The sequence below is a fragment of the Scleropages formosus genome, chromosome 15 (assembly GCF_900964775.1).
Source record: "Scleropages formosus chromosome 15, fSclFor1.1, whole genome shotgun sequence".
Classification (NCBI taxonomy): domain Eukaryota; kingdom Metazoa; phylum Chordata; class Actinopteri; order Osteoglossiformes; family Osteoglossidae; genus Scleropages; species Scleropages formosus.
The window spans coordinates 22,820,109-22,840,732 of NC_041820.1; the positions used below are offsets into that span (position 1 = coordinate 22,820,109).

General features: G+C 40.7%; 1 protein-coding gene across 5 annotated transcripts in view; it reads left to right on the forward strand.

The window, feature by feature from the left end:
- The window catches only part of mipol1 (mirror-image polydactyly 1), a 69,261-nt gene that overhangs the window by 35,566 nt on the left and 13,071 nt on the right, over positions 1-20,624 (forward strand). For all 5 annotated transcript variants that reach the window (XM_018764085.1, XM_018764082.2, XM_018764083.2 and 2 more), the window contains 4 exons: positions 1,013-1,046; positions 2,087-2,257; positions 6,835-6,942; positions 16,492-16,586. In XM_018764085.1, the coding sequence (XP_018619601.1) occupies positions 1,013-1,046; positions 2,087-2,257; positions 6,835-6,942; positions 16,492-16,586 (408 nt within the window). The remainder of the gene's footprint in view (positions 1-1,012; positions 1,047-2,086; positions 2,258-6,834; positions 6,943-16,491; positions 16,587-20,624) is intronic.

Sequence of the window (20,624 nt, forward strand, 5' to 3'; positions counted from 1 at the left end):
TCAGAAGTACCTTTTTTGTTTCTTATAAATGACACAAACACAGTGTGTTAAATCTGTTTCTGCTGCAGTTTTTACAAGGCTCTTAATCACTTTCACTCAACAAAAAAAGCCATTTCTGGAAGTGCACTGTGCAAATACTGGGTTCACTGTCGATGTTAGTGGGGACATGTTAGTAGGGACAGCTTTTAGCGTAGTGGTTAGAGGTGCTGCTTTTGGACCCTAAGGTTGCAGGTCTGAATCTCACCTCCTGCTGTAGTACTCTTGAGCAAGGTACTTACCCTAAATTGCTCCAGTAGAATTACCTAGCTGTATAATGGGTAAATAATTGTAAATAGACTAACACTGGTAACTTGGAGAAAGCATCACCTAAATGAATATGTATACAATAGTGAAACTCATCACTGTTACTATGTGCTTATTTTTCATAGATTTTTCTGCATTTTTATCTTTTAGTTTCAGCATCTCATTTTTTGTAAAGATTTAAAGAAAATGTACTGTCTGTTGACTCCAGCGTTAGTTTGAAAAGTGCACGACTCCTTTGTTGCATATTTCCCATAAATGTGAGTGTGTCGTGCGCTTCAAACAGCTCCTCAGCTTTTGTTTGAAAGAGAAGGTGTTTCGCTGGCAGTATCCTTGGGCACTGCTGCCATAATTATGGTTGCCTTCCTTCCATGCGGCAGAGCTAGAAAGTGATTCCCCGAAGTGAGTGGAGCTTTCAGCCATGCTTTGTCCTCCCTTCCTCCCGCACATATGAACAATTGATCCCTGTAGTCACTTATAGCAGTAAACATTAATAACTTAACAGTCCACCCTCAGTGCTGAATATACTGGGCATTATTGAAGAATAATGGCTTGGTCTGGTAGTGCTTTTAATATGTCAGGGTGGCAGCACTGACTTTGGGGACAGACTGCAATTACTCGAGGTGGGGAAGATTTTGGGTGTGACCTCATTTTGCCACTACAGGGAACCACAACTTACAGAAGCTTCGTGTTGCTTTCTTCTCCTTCACAGGCTGGAGAATATTAGCCCGGAAGAATATGACGCGGTAAGCTGTCTCCTTTGGAGATGATTCGCGCTTCTTTTGACCACCTGTCTTTCCCAACTGTTTTGGATGACTTAGTTTGTGGAAAAACTGAAGTCAACACTTCTTTGTCACATCATTCACGTTCCATGGCAGTTTTATTCTAAAACTGCAAGAACTTCCTGTTAGGATCTATAGATACAGGGTTATTTTTCTGTACATATTTTTGGACAGTATTTGGACACGGTTAATGTTATTCAGCTTCTGTTCTGATATTTCACAGGGTTAACATTGCGCTACTTTGCATTTTTGTTTAGACAGTTCTATATACATAAGCACCATTCATACTTATATTGTTCAACGCATTTTTGGACAGAAGTAAACACGTGGTGTCTGAAACCCATGCAGTTTTTGTTCCTCAGTGGTGTCAGTCAGGCTATTTTATGCTCTTTTGATTTATTAACGCAGTCGTACGTTTCGCATAACAAGAGAACAGAAACAACTGTTTACAATCTCAGGCAATCACAGCAATTCATTAAGGTAAATATAAATCACCACTGAAATGGTAGATTCCGTACTATTATTAATCCTCCAAAGCAACTTTTCAACGTTAAGTTGCTGGTAATAAAATACAACATTTAAATATAACATTAAAAGACATGTTATAAGTAATAATTCATTGTATTCACTGTAATTTAAACAATTTTATTTTCAGAAAATATGTGACAAAACCTTTTATTTTGGTATCTGAAATGAATTTTCAGTGATACATTTTTTTTTTATCCGAGAACCAATTATTTGCCTTTTACCAGTAAGAAATAATGGTAATTTCACCCCTGAACAAAGGGAATTTTCCTAATGAGGTGATTTTATAGAACAAATTTACCCTGTTAAGGAGGTATAAGTGTATGCAACTGTACCAGAATAAGGGATTTAAAGCTGTGTGTATTTTGCAAATATTCCAATTAAGGTAAAATATATACGAGTGATATTTGAATTCCTACTAAAGAGTACATTGTAAGAAAGTATCTGTGATATATGGCCTGGTTTATGTTTCTCATTAGGACCTGGAGGACCTTCTGAACCGGGTCAACAGTGCTGACTCGGCCCAGGACATAGAGCGTAGTGGCGCTGTGATCATAGACCGGCTGCAGAAGGCCCAGGAACGCAGGAGGAAGATCACAGCAGAGGAAATGAACGCTGTCATTGAGGAGCGGGATGCTGTCCTGACCAGGGTAAGTGCGGAGTGCTGCTTTGGCTTGCACGCTGTGTTGCCACGCTGCACCCTGCAGCTGCATAAAATAACAGTAAGGGTCAATCGCAATTTGGAGCAGGAGTAAACACTTTGCACACTTTGTTGTGTGCTGAGCCAGAAACCTTTGTACTGGTAAAAGTGAAGACTTCTGCTTAAATATTGACCGTCTGCCCTTTCTTCTCAGCATAAGATGTGTTTTTCATTACTAGTCTATTTAGCACCATTTGTCTATGTATTTAGCCTTAAATCATTTATTAGATTGCTGAGCAAATAGGCCAACTACTCTCTTATTTGGGAACAAATACTACTACATAACCTCAAATATTTGATATATCTTTCATGCATGCATATTTTCAGTCAAATAAAAACAAACAAGGAGCCTGCCAAATATTGACGCCGAGATATTGTACTTCAAGTTCAAAAGTGGGCCAGTATTTGCCTAGATATGCTTGTTGGTAAACAGGCCTTGTATTGCTTTATGATTGTCAAGCTCAAATTTAAGACTTGAAGTGAAACAAATTTTGTTTTGAACAGTATCAGCAGGTAAGTTTTTATTCTTGTTGTTGAGTTTACGTCAGTTTTTAATTGAAATTTCAATGTTTTTCTTGTTTTGTATACTTTGCACTATTCTAAATTATTTCATTACTCAATATAAAGTTTGCTCTTACTTGTGTACTTAAGTTTTCATATTTTAAGAGTCTCTGAATTTCAGGAAATCATTCCTATGCCTTGCTTTACTGCTAAGACAGACACTTTTACTGAATTTTCCAGACGTCACATTAATATTTGAAATCTCTGTTAATTATGGACCTGATCAAATATTCGGCGATTATCCTGGTTTTGCAGTTTGACCGCAATACAGAAATATTCAAGATGCCGAAGCGACTTTCTTACAAAGTAATTCTGTTGTAAGCGTGCGGAAGGGGCATGGCAGTTTCTACTGATGAACTACTAGGGAAAATTGCCATTTTTTTTAGGATACTGATGACCTTCAGTATTGTTTAGAAACAACACTGCCAAGTTCACGAAAATACCATGTCTGTCTTTGGCAGCGCAACCTTCTCCTTTTCTTTGCCACTGTGTTGCATCACTTGCTCTGTGAATCATAAGGCTAATCTGGTGAGGTGTTATGATTTATTAGAGTATGCAAAGGGACAGTGTAATCGGTAAAGACATGATGGAGGAAACGTTTGGTATTGAGCTATTTAGTTGAATACAATAATGGCTGCATTGCGGAACTGCTGGATAAAGGCAGAATTGTAGCAGGAACGTCTGTCATAAGCAGGTCTTTTGCAAAACTACCACGGTGTATGAGACAAATATCCAAAACGTGCCCTTTAACTAATTTACGTGGGCAGGTGGCCGTCGACCCTGGTATAAAAGTGTCTTTGTTAACATTCAGTAAAATTGCATTTGGATTTACGGGAATATTTATACTGTGCATCCTTCCTGTTGTCTTCCCTATGGGTAGCCTGCCTGGATTCTTAAATGTATCGAGGGAGCCCCAAGCAGAATGAAAAGGCAGGCATTAGCTGCAGGACGGAGAAAGAAAGGTAGCACAGCACACAGTATGTCCACTGAACAAATACGGTTCCATGGAATGCTTGCTGTTTCGCTGAGAAAAAGAACGTTTGTGCATAAATAGGTAATGGACACATCTTCATGCGAAACATAAATAGGAGCAAAAGCATGCAGATGTTCCTTTAGTTTAAAAAAGAAAAAGAATAAAGCTGCTGGTGGAATTAGAGGAGGAATGGTTGGAGATGGGAGAGTTGTACTCGTTCATCTGTGGTCTTTTTACCTGCTTTCTATTAGCATTTTTCTGCTTTTGTTCATTGTTGTAAATCTGAAATTTAAGATCCTGCCATAGTTGAGAATTATAGATGAGTCTTCAATATGGAAATCCAATATCGAGAGACATGTTTGTTAGGAAATATTAGCTTCTCCTTAAGGTCTAGATAGAATGTTGTCAATTACCTCTCCTGAGGCTCCTTATTTTTACTGGGCACCACCTTTTCACACTCCAGTTTTATACCGCATCAATATCAGCATCTTCATTCTTCATCCACTGGCACTATACCTGCTCATCTCGTGCTCTCTTGACCAACTTCTGTCGGAGCATCTCCAGAACCTTAAACTTTTATACCCACTCCTTATTCTTCAGGCTTCGTTTTACTGTCTTGTCGTATTTCAGCCTCTTTATTTCCATGGAGTTTTTTTTCCATGTTCACTGGAGGACAGTTTCAACTTTGTCTCTGTATTTCAGTGTGATGCCATGAATGATTTAATGATAAATGTACCAGACTGTGTTTGAAACACACAGGTTCTTCACAAATGGGCTGCTGTTTTCTCTGGATATTCTTTTCTCACATTCATCCAGTACAATAAAAACATTGTCAGTCTCTCTATTTCACGCTCTTTTTTTTTTTTTAAAAAAAAAAAAAAAATTCCTAAAAATTGAGATGTCTTTAATGTATCATCTTCCATTTAATATAGATGTAAGCATATTATTGATTTAAATTATACAGTAGTATTTTAAAAGAGAAATCTCATAGAGATGGAATGAGTCCGTGAGTGAAATGAACAGTACTGCTATTCATCATCACGCTATTGTAGTGAAAGATAGATATTGTAGTAACGTATAAGACAGTCACGCCAATACTGTGATTAACAGGGAAAAACAATTTCCTACTGACATCTGCTCCCATTGCAATATTCCCCAGCGCTGATGTTGTGCATTGACTTGAACCCGTATGTTTGTGGGGTGAGAGGCCTGGCGGATGTTCAGAGTAGTGTCACTGTTGCTCAGTGGAACACGAGGTTGAGTGGGGGTATTGAAGAGCTCAACCTCAAGTCACCTAATATTAGAACAACCACAGACTGACAAGAGCCAAAAAAAAGGGTTGCCCTTCTTTTATACAGGGCAGGTGCCCATCTTTGGGGCAATTTTAGAAGTATGTTGCAAGCCCTGACCTAATCCTTTAGAGAAAGGGGTCCATCCATGCTCCATCCTGAAGGATTTCTGCCTCCCCCGCTGCTTCTCGTATCCTTCGCTTCATCTCAGAGGGATTATCTTGCTGCCATATCCACATGGCTTGTAGGAATATGAAAAGCCCAGGGAGCATTGTGGGAAATAACTCTTACTTGCTTTGTCACATTGTAATTAACCCAAAGAACAACTTCTTTATTTTGTCCTCCCTCCTTGCCAAATTTTACCATTTTTTGTATGTTTTAAGAAAAGCATCTGACGAATGAAAAAATGCTAATGAAGGCAATTCCATCTCTGTGGAAATAAAGAATAGTTATGTACATACGTAGATACACACACATATAAATTTAATATACGTAAATATGCATAAACATATTGTGAATTTTCTGAATGAATGTTTTAATACAATAACGATAATAATATAGACCAGATGAGGTCAGTAAGATATGAACTGGTTGTGAATGAAACAAATGGTGTCATTGGTAAAACTGAGCTCTGGCTTCGCAGTGTTCACTGGCTGCAGCTCATGCTGCTTTTGACCCAGGGGCAGAGAGTGGCCTCTGTGTAAATGAAGAGGCTCGCTCTGATTGAAATACATTTTCTCAAGAGCTTCCAAACATCTGTTGCCTTAAAGCCATAACTCAAGCAGACACCAAAGAGCGGCTTTGTGTTTTGCCTGGCTGAGTGTGCTATTATTTCAGTCTGCCGTGGAATGGGACAGGAACTGGGTCCCGGGCAGAGGTGCTTGTTTGCCCAGGCACCCAGGACTGAGGAGGCTGGATGTCAAAAATTGTAGGACTTGTCAGAGAGCAAAGATGGTTTACATTCCAGGGGAGTGTCCCTCAGTCCCGGAATGCAATGAGCAGGGAGAAGCCACATGTGGGCCAGAGGAGAGTGCAAGCATTTACAATAACACAGGGCTTTTGTCAAGACCTGGTCTTTGTGTGTGTGTGTGTGTGTGTGTGTGTGTGTGTGTGTGTGTGTGTGTGTGTGTGTGTGTGTGTGTGTGAATCGTGTGTCCATGCTGTTGTCGCAAGCCCAGCTGCTAGACTACAGCTTCTGTGTGCCGGGGTGCACTGTTTGGAGAAGCACTGGAGAGGCATGTGATTGAAGGCTACCCTTGGGCTCGAGGAAGGGGTGCTTTGAGGCCCTCTGGTTAACACATTGTCTTAGGATTATGGCCCCAGACCAGAAGAATTATCTAAGCATCCTCCATTATGGGAGGTACACAGCATTTGTGGATTTCTGCTGTTTATGCCCAGGTTGTACTGCTTTTGGTTAGCTTTCAATAATTTTCAAATGAAAACATGCAAAGTGTGTATTTGAAACACATAATAAAATACAGGCTAAGCAGTGAATCCCCTCTCGTGGGGAACCACAACAAATAAAGCTGACAAGCTGTAGGTCTGCTTCCCCGGCACTGCCTAGAAACGCAAGGGAAGCGGCCGCGAGGCCGCTTGCACGCATGCACACATGCATGTGTGCTGATGCGGCTTTTCTGCGGCCACGGCGCATTCTCTGCTAATGTATTCTGAGTGATTCTTTCTCCACTTTTCTCTTCTCGACAGTGCAAGCGACTGGAGCAGGATCTTCATCAAGTAAGGGAGCAGAGCCGGCCTTGGGCAAATAACTCGAGACACCTGACTGGCGAAAACAACGAAGAACGTGCTCGCAAGGTAAATCTACCTTTATGGAGAACTAGGACGAATTAAGCTGACAAAGCGTGGGCTTCCTTCACCACAGTGCTCACCGATATATGGGCTGTGCGCACCATTGCCGCCCAGGCACCGTGGGCCTGTTTGCCAACAATTCTGTCTTTAAACACGGCCTGTCCTGCCTCAGCTTCTATTTAGATATGAAAAGCGATCTCCCCCTGTACGTCATGCTAACAGGGAAGACATGTACTGTACTTTCAACGGAGCTGTTTCAGCGTGTTTCTGGCCTCGTTTGCTTTCATTTACTTAAAAGGTGCATGTCACACACCTGTGATGTTTGCTCTGTTGTGGCCAGTGCTTGCTCTGGCCCTTGTTACAACGATTTTTCAGCAATAAAACTGTTGACCGAGGGTATTGGTAGCCGCATATTTGAGAGGATTTGAAATTAGGTCGAGAAGAGCAAGCCGTAATGCCACACAACCCCTCCAGCAAGGTACAGGATAAACACGGGCCTGTTTGATTTGCAGCCTTTATCTGGTGAAGCCCAGGCCCTTCAGCTTAATGTGGAGTGCTATAAATGTGACCATTAGACAATCCAAAGGAAAGTGGCCTTCGCAAAGATGAGTTTGGGGCAGTGAGGCTTTTTAAGTTTCCGTGTGAGGTGCATTAGGCAGCATAGTGGTAAAGGACGTGTAAGTTGAAGGTTGCCAGTTATCCTTCCTATTGCTGTTGTACCCTTTGATCAAAGTGTTTACCCTGGGTCCGGTAACTGTAGGTGTTTGGGAACTGTACTTCATTTTGCATAAAGGTAAGTTTAAGAATTAAGAATATGTCTCACAGCAGTGATGCTGAAATTGAAGATAGGTTTTCATGTATGTGAACATTTTTAAAAAAAAAAAAAAAGAATGATGGAGTTTTTCGGTTTTTTTAACATCAGATACTAATAGCCAGTCGGATTACTGGGTAGTCGTGTAGCCTGTGTTTTCATGTACAAGTTAGGTGCACTAGTACTGAAGGGCTGATATGGTTTTTTTTTTTAATTTTTTTTTTTTTTTTCTTCAAATGTTTTATTTTTTATTCTCATTTACCTGATTCTGTTTGTTTGCTTTGTTCATACCTATTAATTTTCTCACTCTCTATCAGTAACTGTATGATAAAGAGAAACAGCCTTGGCAGGAACTGTGAATTCCACTGATAAAATTATTCATTAGTCACCCGGAACATATGTAACAGTGACTAGCAAAGCTTGTTTGTGACTAGGCATTTTCACGTGGTGACAATTTTCGGCACAATTGCTGATGTACAGCAGTATCATGCTATTTATCTAAATGTCCAGTGTGTTGCGCAAAGGTAGTCACATTAACACGTTTTCTGTATTTTCTTCTCAGGGCTTCATTTTTGGCTTAATATAAAATATATTAAATTTTGTTATTAATGTAGCGCTTGGTTTTTCTATAAATCCCCTTAATTATAAATTGACTCTTGGGATTACAGAGCTGGGTTTTTAATTTAAAATGAAATAGGAACAGCTGTCATAAAATTAGTCGACAGTACTGAGAACAGATCCTCAAAACAATTTGAAAAGGAATCAGAGCTTCGCTCATTGGTGAAGCTTTTTTAAAGAAATCAAATAAGAGCAGCATAAAACTTTGTCCTTAAAGAGGATTAAAATGGTAGGAAGCAGAAGGTCTATATAAGAAAAATCCTCCTCTGCAGTCAGGTTATTCTTTCATATTTTTATGTACTGAATATATTTAGTTTCTTCTGGGTTGAATAATTTCATTTGCTCAAATTATTTTTGATCCTTGTGAATTATCTGCATATTTAATTCCACTTCTAGTGTTTGCCACAATACTCTTCCTTTATTCAGCAGAGTGTTGAGCTTCATTTTGCAAATCATTTTTTGTTCGTATAATTGATGAGAGTAATATAATGCCTAAGTAACTGCACTTGTGACCAAAAGGTTGTATATACAAGTCCCAGAATGGAGTCTTTGAGCAATGCAGTTAATCTTGATATGATCATCTTCATCTGCTGATTTTAAAAAAAGTAGAAAAATTTAATGCAGTACAATATTGTACTGATGTCAATAAAGATAGAGTTTTCTTTCCTGTGTTTTACAGAGAGCATGCAACCTAAGGTTTCTTTTAATGAAAGTAATAATCACTATTTAGTATTTTTACTATGTAGGACATCTCAAGATTTTTTTGAATTAACTTTTTCCATCTGTGAAGTGCATGAAAATGGTGTTATTCCATATGATTCCTCCTGGCTTTTCATGAAAGTCGTGTTTTATTTTTTGTTTTTTTTTTCTCTCCTCTACTAAGCGCATCAGCTCTGGTATTTCTAGATGATTTGAAGGTTGATTTATTTATGTAGAGACCTTCCTCAGCACTGTTTGTTGCTGACGTGTCTCGATTTGTGAGCGCCTTTTGGATCTTATAATTTCAGAGGAACACTCAGTAAACAGTCAACTCCCAGGCCTATTTCTAGCGGGTGCAAAATAAGTGGCTGTGGAAGGCTCTGAATGGAAGGGGTGAGTGGGGGTGAGTGTGCAGGGCAGGGGTGAGGACTCATCATTGTTTGGGTCCTCTGAAGTGGCCTGTTGTAGCGCTGCTTCCAGTGCTGAACCACCTGTGTTTGTTCTCCAGCTTTTCTCTTAGGGATTGACAGTGGAGCTGCCTCCACCTCCCTGTGCCACTATAAGCCTTCTAATTCACCTCATTTTCTCTGCTTTGCATTTCTACATTTCGCATACACTGTAGTGCTTATCACCGGGAGTCCTGGTGGCGCACCATGCCGGAGCTGTGCATTTCGGCATAGGTTCGAGTTGGGCTCAGGGTATGCTCTGTTTCCACACTTCCCCATCTTTGCAATCCAAAGAGAGGTGTGGGAGAAGGCCATAGTTAACCACTTCCGTACCCTCGCTTACCATGAAAAGTTGAATTCCACTCAGTGGCACTTACCATACTTGTTTCTCTGGGTTGGAATGCTAGGAGGACTTGACTGTTTTTATTTTTCAAGATCACTTTCCTTACTCAGCTTTTACTCAGTGCCTTAATAGGATACCAAACTTGCATTATTTATTACATCTCTCTCTTTTGTAACATTTCTGCAATTAAGCTACATTGTTAAATTGTTCTTTAATACATTGCAAAAGGCATTTAAGAAGTTATGTGACATAAAAAAGTTAATGATTAACAACTGTTTTAGAGATTAAATTTGAACACATTTTTTGACAGCTGGTCTCTGTTCCAAAATAACAGTAATGCAAAATAAAACTAAAAAGAAAAATTGCGTGTTGAGCTTCCCTGGACGTTTGTAAACATATACTGAAGTTTGGTCCGGTACTTTTTCCCCTTCACTGACTGTTTATGAACATATTTATGAATGCTGACTTTAGGAAGCATTGCAAATCCTGCCAGTTCTCTGAACGGTTATGCTCCTAGAGAGGCAGGCTATAAAAATAGAGATGTGTTATAAAGGAGATGAGTAGGGTCTGAAATCGGCAATAGCAAACCTAATTTCTCTTTTACCATAAAGATTGCTCTTTGAAGGTTCACTGCTATGGCTTTATTCCTGTCGGCTCTTTCTGCCCCCATTCTTTGACCAGTAAAACATTAACACAGGGCCATTGCTACAACTACTGCAACGTTGTGGAAGGCTGTTCTGCCAGGTGAGGCCGTGGATGGTTGAGTTCTATACCAGGTACAGTACCGACAGTTCTGAGCAACTACATCAAGCAAGGCATTTGCTCATTTACTTGTGATAAATTAAGTAAATAAATACAGTTGTAACATGGTAAGATTTCAGCTGATTTGCACAAACCAGGTAAACATTTTATTAAGTGGACTCCGGCCAAAATATAATTGTAGTAAGCTTTATTATTAAGACATTATTAAAGAATTATTGCTCCTGATGTTGGATCCCAGGCCACAGTGTCGAAAGCAGAATTTAGCCAAAAGAACTGAAGCAGTTCCAAAAGCTCAGTTGTCCCCCCCAAGGGAGGCCTTCAGAATCCCAGATGCCTCCCCTCTCTTGGGGTTTTTGCATGATGTCTGATCACCTGGAAAAATGCCTTTGGAAAAGGTCAATGTGTATTTCTGTATGTGAGCCTAATGACAAAGGGTTAACATTTTCCACTTTGTCAGCCTAATTTTGTTAATATTTTGATGAATGCTGATAAATGCGTGCGATTAAAAGAAATGGTCTTTGAAGCTCGCTCCACCTCCCTGTTGGAGAAAAGTACATATTGATTTAAGAGGTTAACCTCTTTTTGAAGTTCTCATTGGCTTAGGTGTCCGCTCCCCAGCACTTCTAATGATTGTGAGACTCCAGGGCTCGCGGCGTGTTATTTTGAAGGCAAAGGTTGCACATGGAGAGTAGTCGGGCAGGGGACAGTTTTGGTTTGCAGCCCAACCCCACCCACCTGCCATTAATGTGACCTGTTGGGCCAGAGTCCCTGCTATGGACTGTAAGCTGTTGAAGCTTCAATTCAGTTGTTAAACGGATGTAAAAGCCAGACGACATTATTAACTACCTATAAACCTAATCCTAATTTTGTTGTTCTTTTTTTTAATTAAAAATCCCAGTGTAGATACACTGTGATTTTGTCTAATAATTCAACAAGGTTTTGTTGATAACATTTTGGAATTTGCATCAACCACTCATAATTAAATTGTCAGCATGATTCTGACAAATTCTTGCAACTGTTCAGTGTTCGGTCATGTTTTTGAAATCAAGAAGCGAAGGTGGGCAGCGTAGCGAAACACAATACCACACACAACAATATATATGTAGTTTAGTGAACCTTCATTTACACTCCACAGCATTCTCATTGAAGCAAACATCTTGTTTTGTTCAGCCACTCGCAGTGCTTCTTCATTTACAACCTTAGTTTGAAGAGGCACGATCCCATCCAGGGTTTGCCTTAAAACAGCTTTTATAATTGTCAGCAGAGCCACGACTTGAATGAAATTGGAAGACGTCAAGCGCCTCTTTAAGCTGGGGTTCTACTTCGACTCTTCACCAAATATCATGTTGTAATGATTTTGCTGCAATTGATATTGGCAAGTGGCATGCAGAGATCATAACTGATAGTGACTCTGATATTGTTAGATTAGGAGAAGAAACAACCAGATTATGTACAGTAATACCCTGTGTGAGAACAAAGTCCCACGTGTTTTCAAAAGAATAGCAGAGCTCCGTGAAGCTGGCCCCCCCTACACACAGCACAAATGGGGGGAAAAACCAAACATGATTAGTTTATGCTGTTTTGTGCCTGAAAAGTAGGATTTCTGCTGCTGTTGTTTTTGAGATATTAACAATAATTTTTTTGTTTTTTTATTTTTTATTTTTTATACAGGCTGTGATAAATACCCCCCCCCCCCCCCCCCCCCCGACAGCAGCGTAGACACCTGAATTCAAATTGTTTAGTACTATGTTTGTGCTGTTCACACTACATTTCTCACCCTTAAACTTTTGAAAAAATTTGATGATTGTGTGACGCATGTGGCCCTCTGCTCTGTGGGGGGTACACGCATCACATAATCATCCAATATCTTCAAAAGTGACAGTTTATTAGTTTTAACCCCCCACAAAGAGCACAGATAGAAAACCTCACGTTTTCTTAGTGCTGCGTTTGGGCCGTTTTCTGCCATTTAAATTGCACTTCACTGTATATCTGTCTTGCTATTACTGTAACCATTAATGTCCTGAAATGTAAAAGAGATGTTCATTTGAACTGACCTTGTGCAAAAAAAAAAAAAGGCTGAATTTGGGTGTCTGTGGTTGTTTGGGGGCTAATGTCACAGTCTGAGAAACATAATTGTTAATATCTCAAAAACAACAACAGTAGCAAAAATTCTCATTTTGTACTGTCTATAGGGGGTAGCTTTATGGAGCTGAATAAATTTTAAGTTTCTTGCTCCCATCACTTAGTAAAACACAAAGTGCCATTCCTGCTGGCACAGTCCAGTCCATATGCTTAATTGAATGAAATGGAACCAACTTAAATTTACATTTGTGTTTGGCAAAGGCTTTTCTCCCAAAACGATGTACAGCTCAGAGTAAACAAAATTGCATCCCACCACAGACAGAAGGCTTTGATACATGCATGCAATTATTAAAGCACAGCTGCGCAACATGTTGTTTAATAAAACACAGCACACAAACTGTACAGAAGTACAAAAACAGGTACATAAGTAGAATGGGCTGAATGACTAATCTAATAGCTTTTCAGGACTTGCCAGTTTGACCGTTTCAAGAAAAATTTAGAACTCTTATAGACATTTATGAAATTCAACTCTCACAAATACGAGGAAAAAAGTTACTTATTTAACTTACTTAACACTTTTTTTTTAATTGGTTTTTACCATCTTCTGAACTTAGGGAAGTATGTTTTCAGCAAGAGTGGGAAAAATTTGAATAATACTCAGACTGGTCAAAAATAATAGACAGTGAGATCCACAAAGGACAGCTGACAGAAGTACAGTAATGTAATATTAGACAAAAATGCTGCCGAAAATATGAAAATGCATAGACACTTTCACTATAACCAAGAACTTTCACTACATCTAGGAAAAATAAAGTGCCTGATTTGCCCAGTGACATTTTTATTTCTAGTGTTACAGAATGTTAGGTATTGATGTCTATAACAAATTAAAAACTTTGTTAGTGGATGTGACACGGAGCCACACACACACCAGGAAGCCTGTCATGGGTGCAGCTAACAAACCCTGACACGTCTAACCACCATTGGCTATGATTGTTTACCTAATTGTTACCATGACTGCCCTATTTAAGCTGCTCCGGCCCACAGAGAGAGAATCTTTTCAATACTGCACCTTGAGTAGAAGCGGGGATCCCAGTTCAGCAGTATGGTTCTCCATCTAATGTTCCGAACCCCTCCTCCCCTATGCCTTGCTGAGCCTAGAACAAAGTTACAGCTGAACGAACATCATCCTCCTGTCCCAGCAAACCAGTCCAGTTGTCTCAGCAAGGAATTGCTTATCTTGGACATTTACATAAAGCACAGTAATTATATTTAAAAAAATATATATATATAGCTTCATTTAAGTCAATATTGAGAGTAATATTTTCAGAATAATGGCAAGAACTTTACAGTTCAGATAGTTGCTGATTGTTTAATTTACAACTTAGGCCATTCTGTTCCTGTAGTGGTCTTGTTAATTGAATCATGCAACTCGAAAAGCATCAACACAATGTATTCAACTTTGATTACAGTCCACACAGCAGATGTGACTGACAGGAGCACATTGGATGCAAAATACTCACCATATTGCTTCCCCAGGCTCTGTGTGCATTACTCTTCTTTGTAAATATACAAGTAAAGGGGTGGGGTATGTTTCTGGTTAGCTACATTCTTGGCATTTGAACCTCTTCTCATGTGGGTGCACTGCAGCTGCTACATGTATGGGTTTTGCTCGGCTGTTCTCTCTCACCCTGGAAGAAAGGACCACGGTATGAGTGGCAGTACCGGGTATTCCACATGGGGAAATACACTTCAGTGTTGCTTTGCTTTCGTTCCACAGGAAGAGACTATTGTGCCTTTTTGTGGATGCTCATGGCCTTTCTGGCTACAAAGTGGGTTTTACTGCTCTGTCATATTCCACTTTGGTGCATGGTGAATTGTCCGAATTGTACTGAAAGTCATGACCAGTTTTGTGTGTTGCCACATGGGCACTTCCCCAGGGCTTGCTGCCAGTCGCAAGGAGCACAGTGAGTCTCCGTTGGTGCTGCCTTATCCCCAGCAGTGAGTAAAGAAAGCAATCGCCTCAGTCGGGGGCGACAGCGAGGAGAGCACAGCCAACGCCATCAGGGCATCCTGGCAAGCACAGGGGAGAGCCAAGGCCCATACAGAGTTCTTAGCAACTAGAAAGGGTGTGAAAATGTGTGAGGCCCTAAAAAAAGACTATGTACACCACCACCCAGGTCTTGTGTGGCTCACATAGTGCTGAGTTAGTTACTAGAGGTGTCAAAGGACAGGTCAGATGTTGTAAGGCTGTACAATAATCCTTCACTTCATAATTTGACAATAATTACAGTTTTTATTCAGTTAAGGATGAACAGTGTTGGTGTTGATGACCAGTTTGAGTGAAAGCACAAGACACACGCTACAGGTGGCTCTGCTGAAACTTGAAACTAAATAACCCTTGGCTAAATGATGCGTGTGTTCACAGCAATGTGTTTCACAGTTAACATGAGAAAACTGATCTGCTGCACTTTGCTTACTGTAGAGAGTAGGAAAGGACTGCATCGTTCTGTGATGGGGAAAAAACTGCTATGACTCCTCAGTCAAAAGTCAAATCAACTTTATTGTCGTTCCACCTGTGAAATCACGCACGGGAGAACGAAATTCTGTTTCTCTTTGGAGCTCCGTGCCAAATAGAACATACGGTGCAGTGTGTTACAAATGGGTGAGTGCAAACACAGGACATTGCAGTACACAAGCCATAGTCTGGTAACAAATTACACAAATATATTATATTCACAGACAATATACACAATGCTAAAAAATTCATATAATGTCTAGTACAAAAAAGAAAACTGTACTGTAGAGACAGTAGCATGAGCAATAGGAGCAACAGTGAAATAGAACAGGGGATAGTCTGTGCTGTAATGCTTCAACAGTATGAGTAGTTTTCCACCCCTTCTCAATACATAGTATAAGATCCCAAGATTGTTGGCACTCTTGTGGCTCTGACCCTAATACCTGACCTCTCACACTATTGATGAAATGTTCATACTTTAGTGCTCCCCCCTCCTGCCTCCTTATCACATAGGTTGAAGAATGCAAGCAGTCATTGCACTGCTTGCTTCGTTGATTCAGGCAGCCTCTGTTGTCTCTATGAGACACAGGGACGCAGTCAACACATCTGTTTGAACGGCTTTCACTTAGTTGGGACTTAATTGCATCACAGGTTTTAAGTGGCACCAGTCCTTCTTCATCAGCACTACACTGAGTAGGCAGCGAATGGCCCAGCGCATTTGGCCCAAGCATTGAGCACATTGTGTCTCCCCTTTTGCCTTCTTGTTCCCTCCCTCATGGGCTGAATTAAAGTGCAGGGAAAGCTGCTGGCACCTGATTGAGGCCATTCTTTTGTCAACAGTCGTAAAGTCCTGTTGAAATGCGCAGCACTCTCACAATTAATACGTTCAGTAATAGTCTGAAAATAAACTCAAACTTTAATTCCTTTTTAATTGATTAACAGAAATGCATAAAATAAATATTTTAGCATTTGGAGCATCCATTCCACTGTATGTTTTTATTTATTTTCTGTTTTCACCGATGCAAAGTTTGCAATAGTGGATCACAACTGTTTTAAAGCAATGAAATATAATTATTTTGATGCCAGTGTGGATGCTAAACAAACACAACCTTGAGGACAGTGATTACTAACCAAAACACGAGCTTGTAAAAGTTGCTTTGTCTTTTATTACTTCACACCTGAGCGTAATGTTGGTGAACTTAATAATTAGAAAAAAAATCTTTTTTTTTTTTTTCCCCTTGATGTAATGGTTGGCTCTGTGATTGTGCTGAATTAACAGGAGGAGCTGGATGCAGTACGGAAGGAGAGGGACTGGGCTTTCGACCAGAATCGGAAGCTGGAGAAGGAAATCCATGCACTACGTGTCTATATTAGGTGGGTTTTGTTCCTTTGCCACATCGCATTGTATATGTGTACGGTGGCCAGGTCTCATCCCTTTTCTGTGTGTGCTGTGTTCTGTAAGTGAGTCATATCCTTTCCCACACTGCATTGCTTCTTCCGGGCAATAGCGTTGCATCCTTCTCCTAGGCTTCATTCCTGCCCCTTCAGCAAAGTGCTTTCATGCATACATGACCTGACTTAAATGCTTAAATTTTATCAGGTTTTGCTAAGCATTGTTAAAATGAAGAATATTTCAAAGGACACTTCTATGGCTCTGAATTACTGTTTGTTTAATGGAGAGAGGGAGTCCTTCAATGGCGTTAAATCAGGATGTTTGAACTATTTTTACAAGTGTGTAGCGAAAGGCTATAAAAGTATGTGATTCGTTGATCAGTGATATTGGTGTCTTATGACCGTGTAATTAATTTCTTTCCTGAATTCTAGTATGTTCTCAAGCTGTGCTTGTAGTGTTCTGAATGTTTCAGGGAGTAGCTTAAGAAATCTCTTAATACTATGTCTGAGTGAGAAGCAGACATGTGCTTTCCTTCATAGTCTTGCCCCATGGCTACTTATGTTTTAATGAAGCTGGGTTTTCAACACGGATCACTTGTACATAATGGGATGTACTCAGTGGCTGAGTTGTATTGCTGCTTTGGTTATAACAGTACGTGTCCCTGCAACTGGGCCCAGCACCCACACACCGTTATTCAAAAAAGAGATAATGGTACATGCATCCCACACTAAAAACGTGCATTAACAAGCCTGTTCCTCTGTTGTTCGCTTGCGCTTGGCAGACTGGAAGTAGGAGTCTTCAGGAGACAGTGACATCCTGATGGCATCGCACCAGCGAACTCATGAATGTGGCCACACATCTGTGGGCGAAAAGGCTCTATGAGGAGGTTTCCAGTAGACCGTTACTGCCTTGTTGTCACTCTGGGTGTCACCATCATGACCTCATAGTATCACAGCTGGCCTTGGGTGTGAAAATGGGGAATTCCTCAGTTTATTTCCGTTTACCTTATTTCTTCTTGTCTCTCATATTGAAAGCACTCAAAGTGGTCTCTTGTGTATCTGTCTTCTGTTCTTTGCCTCCTATGGCAATCACAAGGCACCGCTGAGCTGTAGTTTGCCCCTGAAGCAAGGTGTACCGGTTTGGTTAGTTGAACAGAATCCTGTTTTTAACGTTCACAGTATCCTTGTATATGATGATTTGTATTTGCCCATTTGTGTGTGTGTGTGTGTGTGTGTGTGTGTTTGGCAAGTTGCTGTTGTGAACTGCAGAATGTAAAACCTTTTTTTTTTTGGGAAAGCCTGTCTTTGCTAGTGGGCCGGTGAAGCCATAGTCTGTGTTGCTCTGCAGCCATCACTGTGCACTGCAGACAAGAGCTGCGCCCTATCAGTAGGTTGGGGGAGTAGGACCTTTGTAGGGAAATTGACCAGGATGAGAAGAACACCAACGAGCAATATATGCGTTTGCTCAAAAGGTAGATCCCCCACTAAGCAAAACGCCGCCCATTGTCTTTCCACGACAGGATCGCAGATACCATCTGAGGCTGATAGCAAACAGAATGGGGTGGAAACAGTGTGCAGGCTGCATTGCCTGCCTCGTACCAAGGGTTAGCGACACACAGAGACACCCCAGCTGTGCAAGGAGCTAGTTGTTTTAATGTGTTTTGGTTGGAGGGCTCAAGCTGAAGGGGAGACGATACTTTGTTTGAGTGTGAGCCAGTGTCTGGGTGAGTCAGGCCAAGCAGAACATGCATTGTGCCCTGCTCATTCTCCAGAAGTCGTGAAGAACATTTTGTGGTATTCCAAGAACCTCTTTAACACCTTCACCCCTACAATCCTTCATAACAAGCTGACTAATTCAACTCTCCAGATAGTTTAAATAAAAGATGTGTGTGTGTGTGTGTGTGTGTGTGTGTGTGAGAGAGAGAGAGAGAGAGAATACATTGTGTGGCACAGAAACCATTTAGTCAGTAACTACACTGTGCAACTCTACACTAGTGCTGTAGCAGGTACCTAACCAAAATGGTGAGGTGTGTTGCTCTGCAGAAGGTTTTTGCATTTGGGTTTGGTACAGCAGCTCTCCTCCTACAGCTGCAGCCTCTCTATGCAATGAAAACTTGAGTGCGGAGCACCTCGAACCCTGGAACACTCTGACCCTTGACGTGGCATGTTTGCCCCCTTGAAGCTGTTCTCAGTGGGTTTCCAGAGTTCATGGCATCAATGTGCAGATGTACATTCCCTCTTTGTCTCATAGGCAGTCAGTTGCTCATCATCTGTCAGTTAGTGGCTGTTTCAACTTGGGCTTCACAGTAAATGTGCTATTTTTGTGCCCATGCCTTGAAGTACGCAGGCTCCTTGAAGGAAAAGACAGCTAGAGACTTGAAGAGTATTGCAGCACCTAGAGGAGCCCTTGTGTCCACTGCGTGTCTCTTTTTCGGATGCATCGTCGCACACATGTCGTCGTGGCACTGAGGGCCATGGCTGGTGCCCATTACTTTGCCCTAGAAGTAGCTGAGGAGGTGCTGTCTGCAGAAAAGCTCCAGCAGGCTCCTTTTCTATGGTGACCAGTATCTGTTTGTCCACAACACAGAGGAGAAGGCGCTGTGAAAAGGTCCCTTTACATATTCTCTGATATCACTCTCTATTCCAGTTAACCATTAACCGTGGATTTGCTTTTCGGAACTCAAGGCCGGTTTCGTGCCAAGTGCCCCTCCTTCCCCACATTTAGGCAGGCGATTACAAGCGTTAATGTTCAACTTCCGTAGCGATTCTGCCTCTGTGCTTTGGCAACCATTTAAGAAATGTGTGGAGAGACATAGAAGGCGCATTTAAAATAGGTAAAGTCAGTACATTCACAGGCAAGAGCATCAGATGGAAACAAGGAAAAACTCACAGTTGTGAAGCATGCAGTTTACTTCAGAGTGTGGCGGTATCGCAAAAGAGACCAAGTACCATGCTGTACCCTGCTGTACTGACTGAGTACTGTAGTGTTGCATGTATTTGAACTTCATGCCACAAGCTTACAAGTGCTTTCTTGGCCCAGTTTTTTTCAGTTTGCCTACTTGATAGATATTATGTTGAGATAAAGCACAAACTACATTTACTCAAGATCTGGTTTGGTGGCTTTAGTAAAACCGTAAAAATACCCCACTTTCTTCACAGTGAGTGCAGGTCTTTTCCATTTATTTTAAACAATTTTGACCAGCTGTTTCAAACATTATCTTCATATCTTTATTCCACATTTAAGCATGTCTTTCCTGATCCTTTTTCCAACTGAGTGTGTCTGCAACTTTCCTGCATATGTCTTTTTTTGACTAGTTTGCACAATAAATTGCAGGAAAGGGTGAGGGGTAGACAGGCAGATAGGATAATACACCATGAAGCAATCCTTCTCTCATCCCCTCGACTGCTGTTGGACCTTCATACTCAATATGTTTGCATTTCATTAAGTAAAACAAAGAAGTGTATGTCTCTTTGTGGCTATCACTGTCATGTATGATTTGATTGCCGCTTGCTTAAATAAAAAGTATAAACCAGTGGCTTTATTTCAGCTAAATAAAATGTGCAGCGAGTCAGATGACATAATGTTAAGGAAATGTACACACGATTGCCTGGAGACACAAACAAACTGGGGTCATTAGTCTTATACTGACCACACAAGTATGACTTTGTGGAGGGGGCTATTGTTGTTTTCCTTTTTAAGTCATGGTTCAAATTGTCTAGCTTAATTTCTATTACCATGTGCCCTACAAACTAGGAAATGTGTTGTTTTGCTGTACTCTCTTCATTGTCGACAGTATTTAGGCATTTCATAAACATACATTATAACAAATAGGGAAGGACTTTTTGTACTTAAAATGTAATTACATTTTTCAAAAATCCTTTTTCTTAGACCCCATATAACAACACACAGACATACACACATTATCTGAACCGCTTGTCCCATACGGGGTCGTGAGGAGCCAGAACCTAACCCGTGCACACAGGGCATAAGGCTGGAGGGGAAGAGGACACACCCAGGAC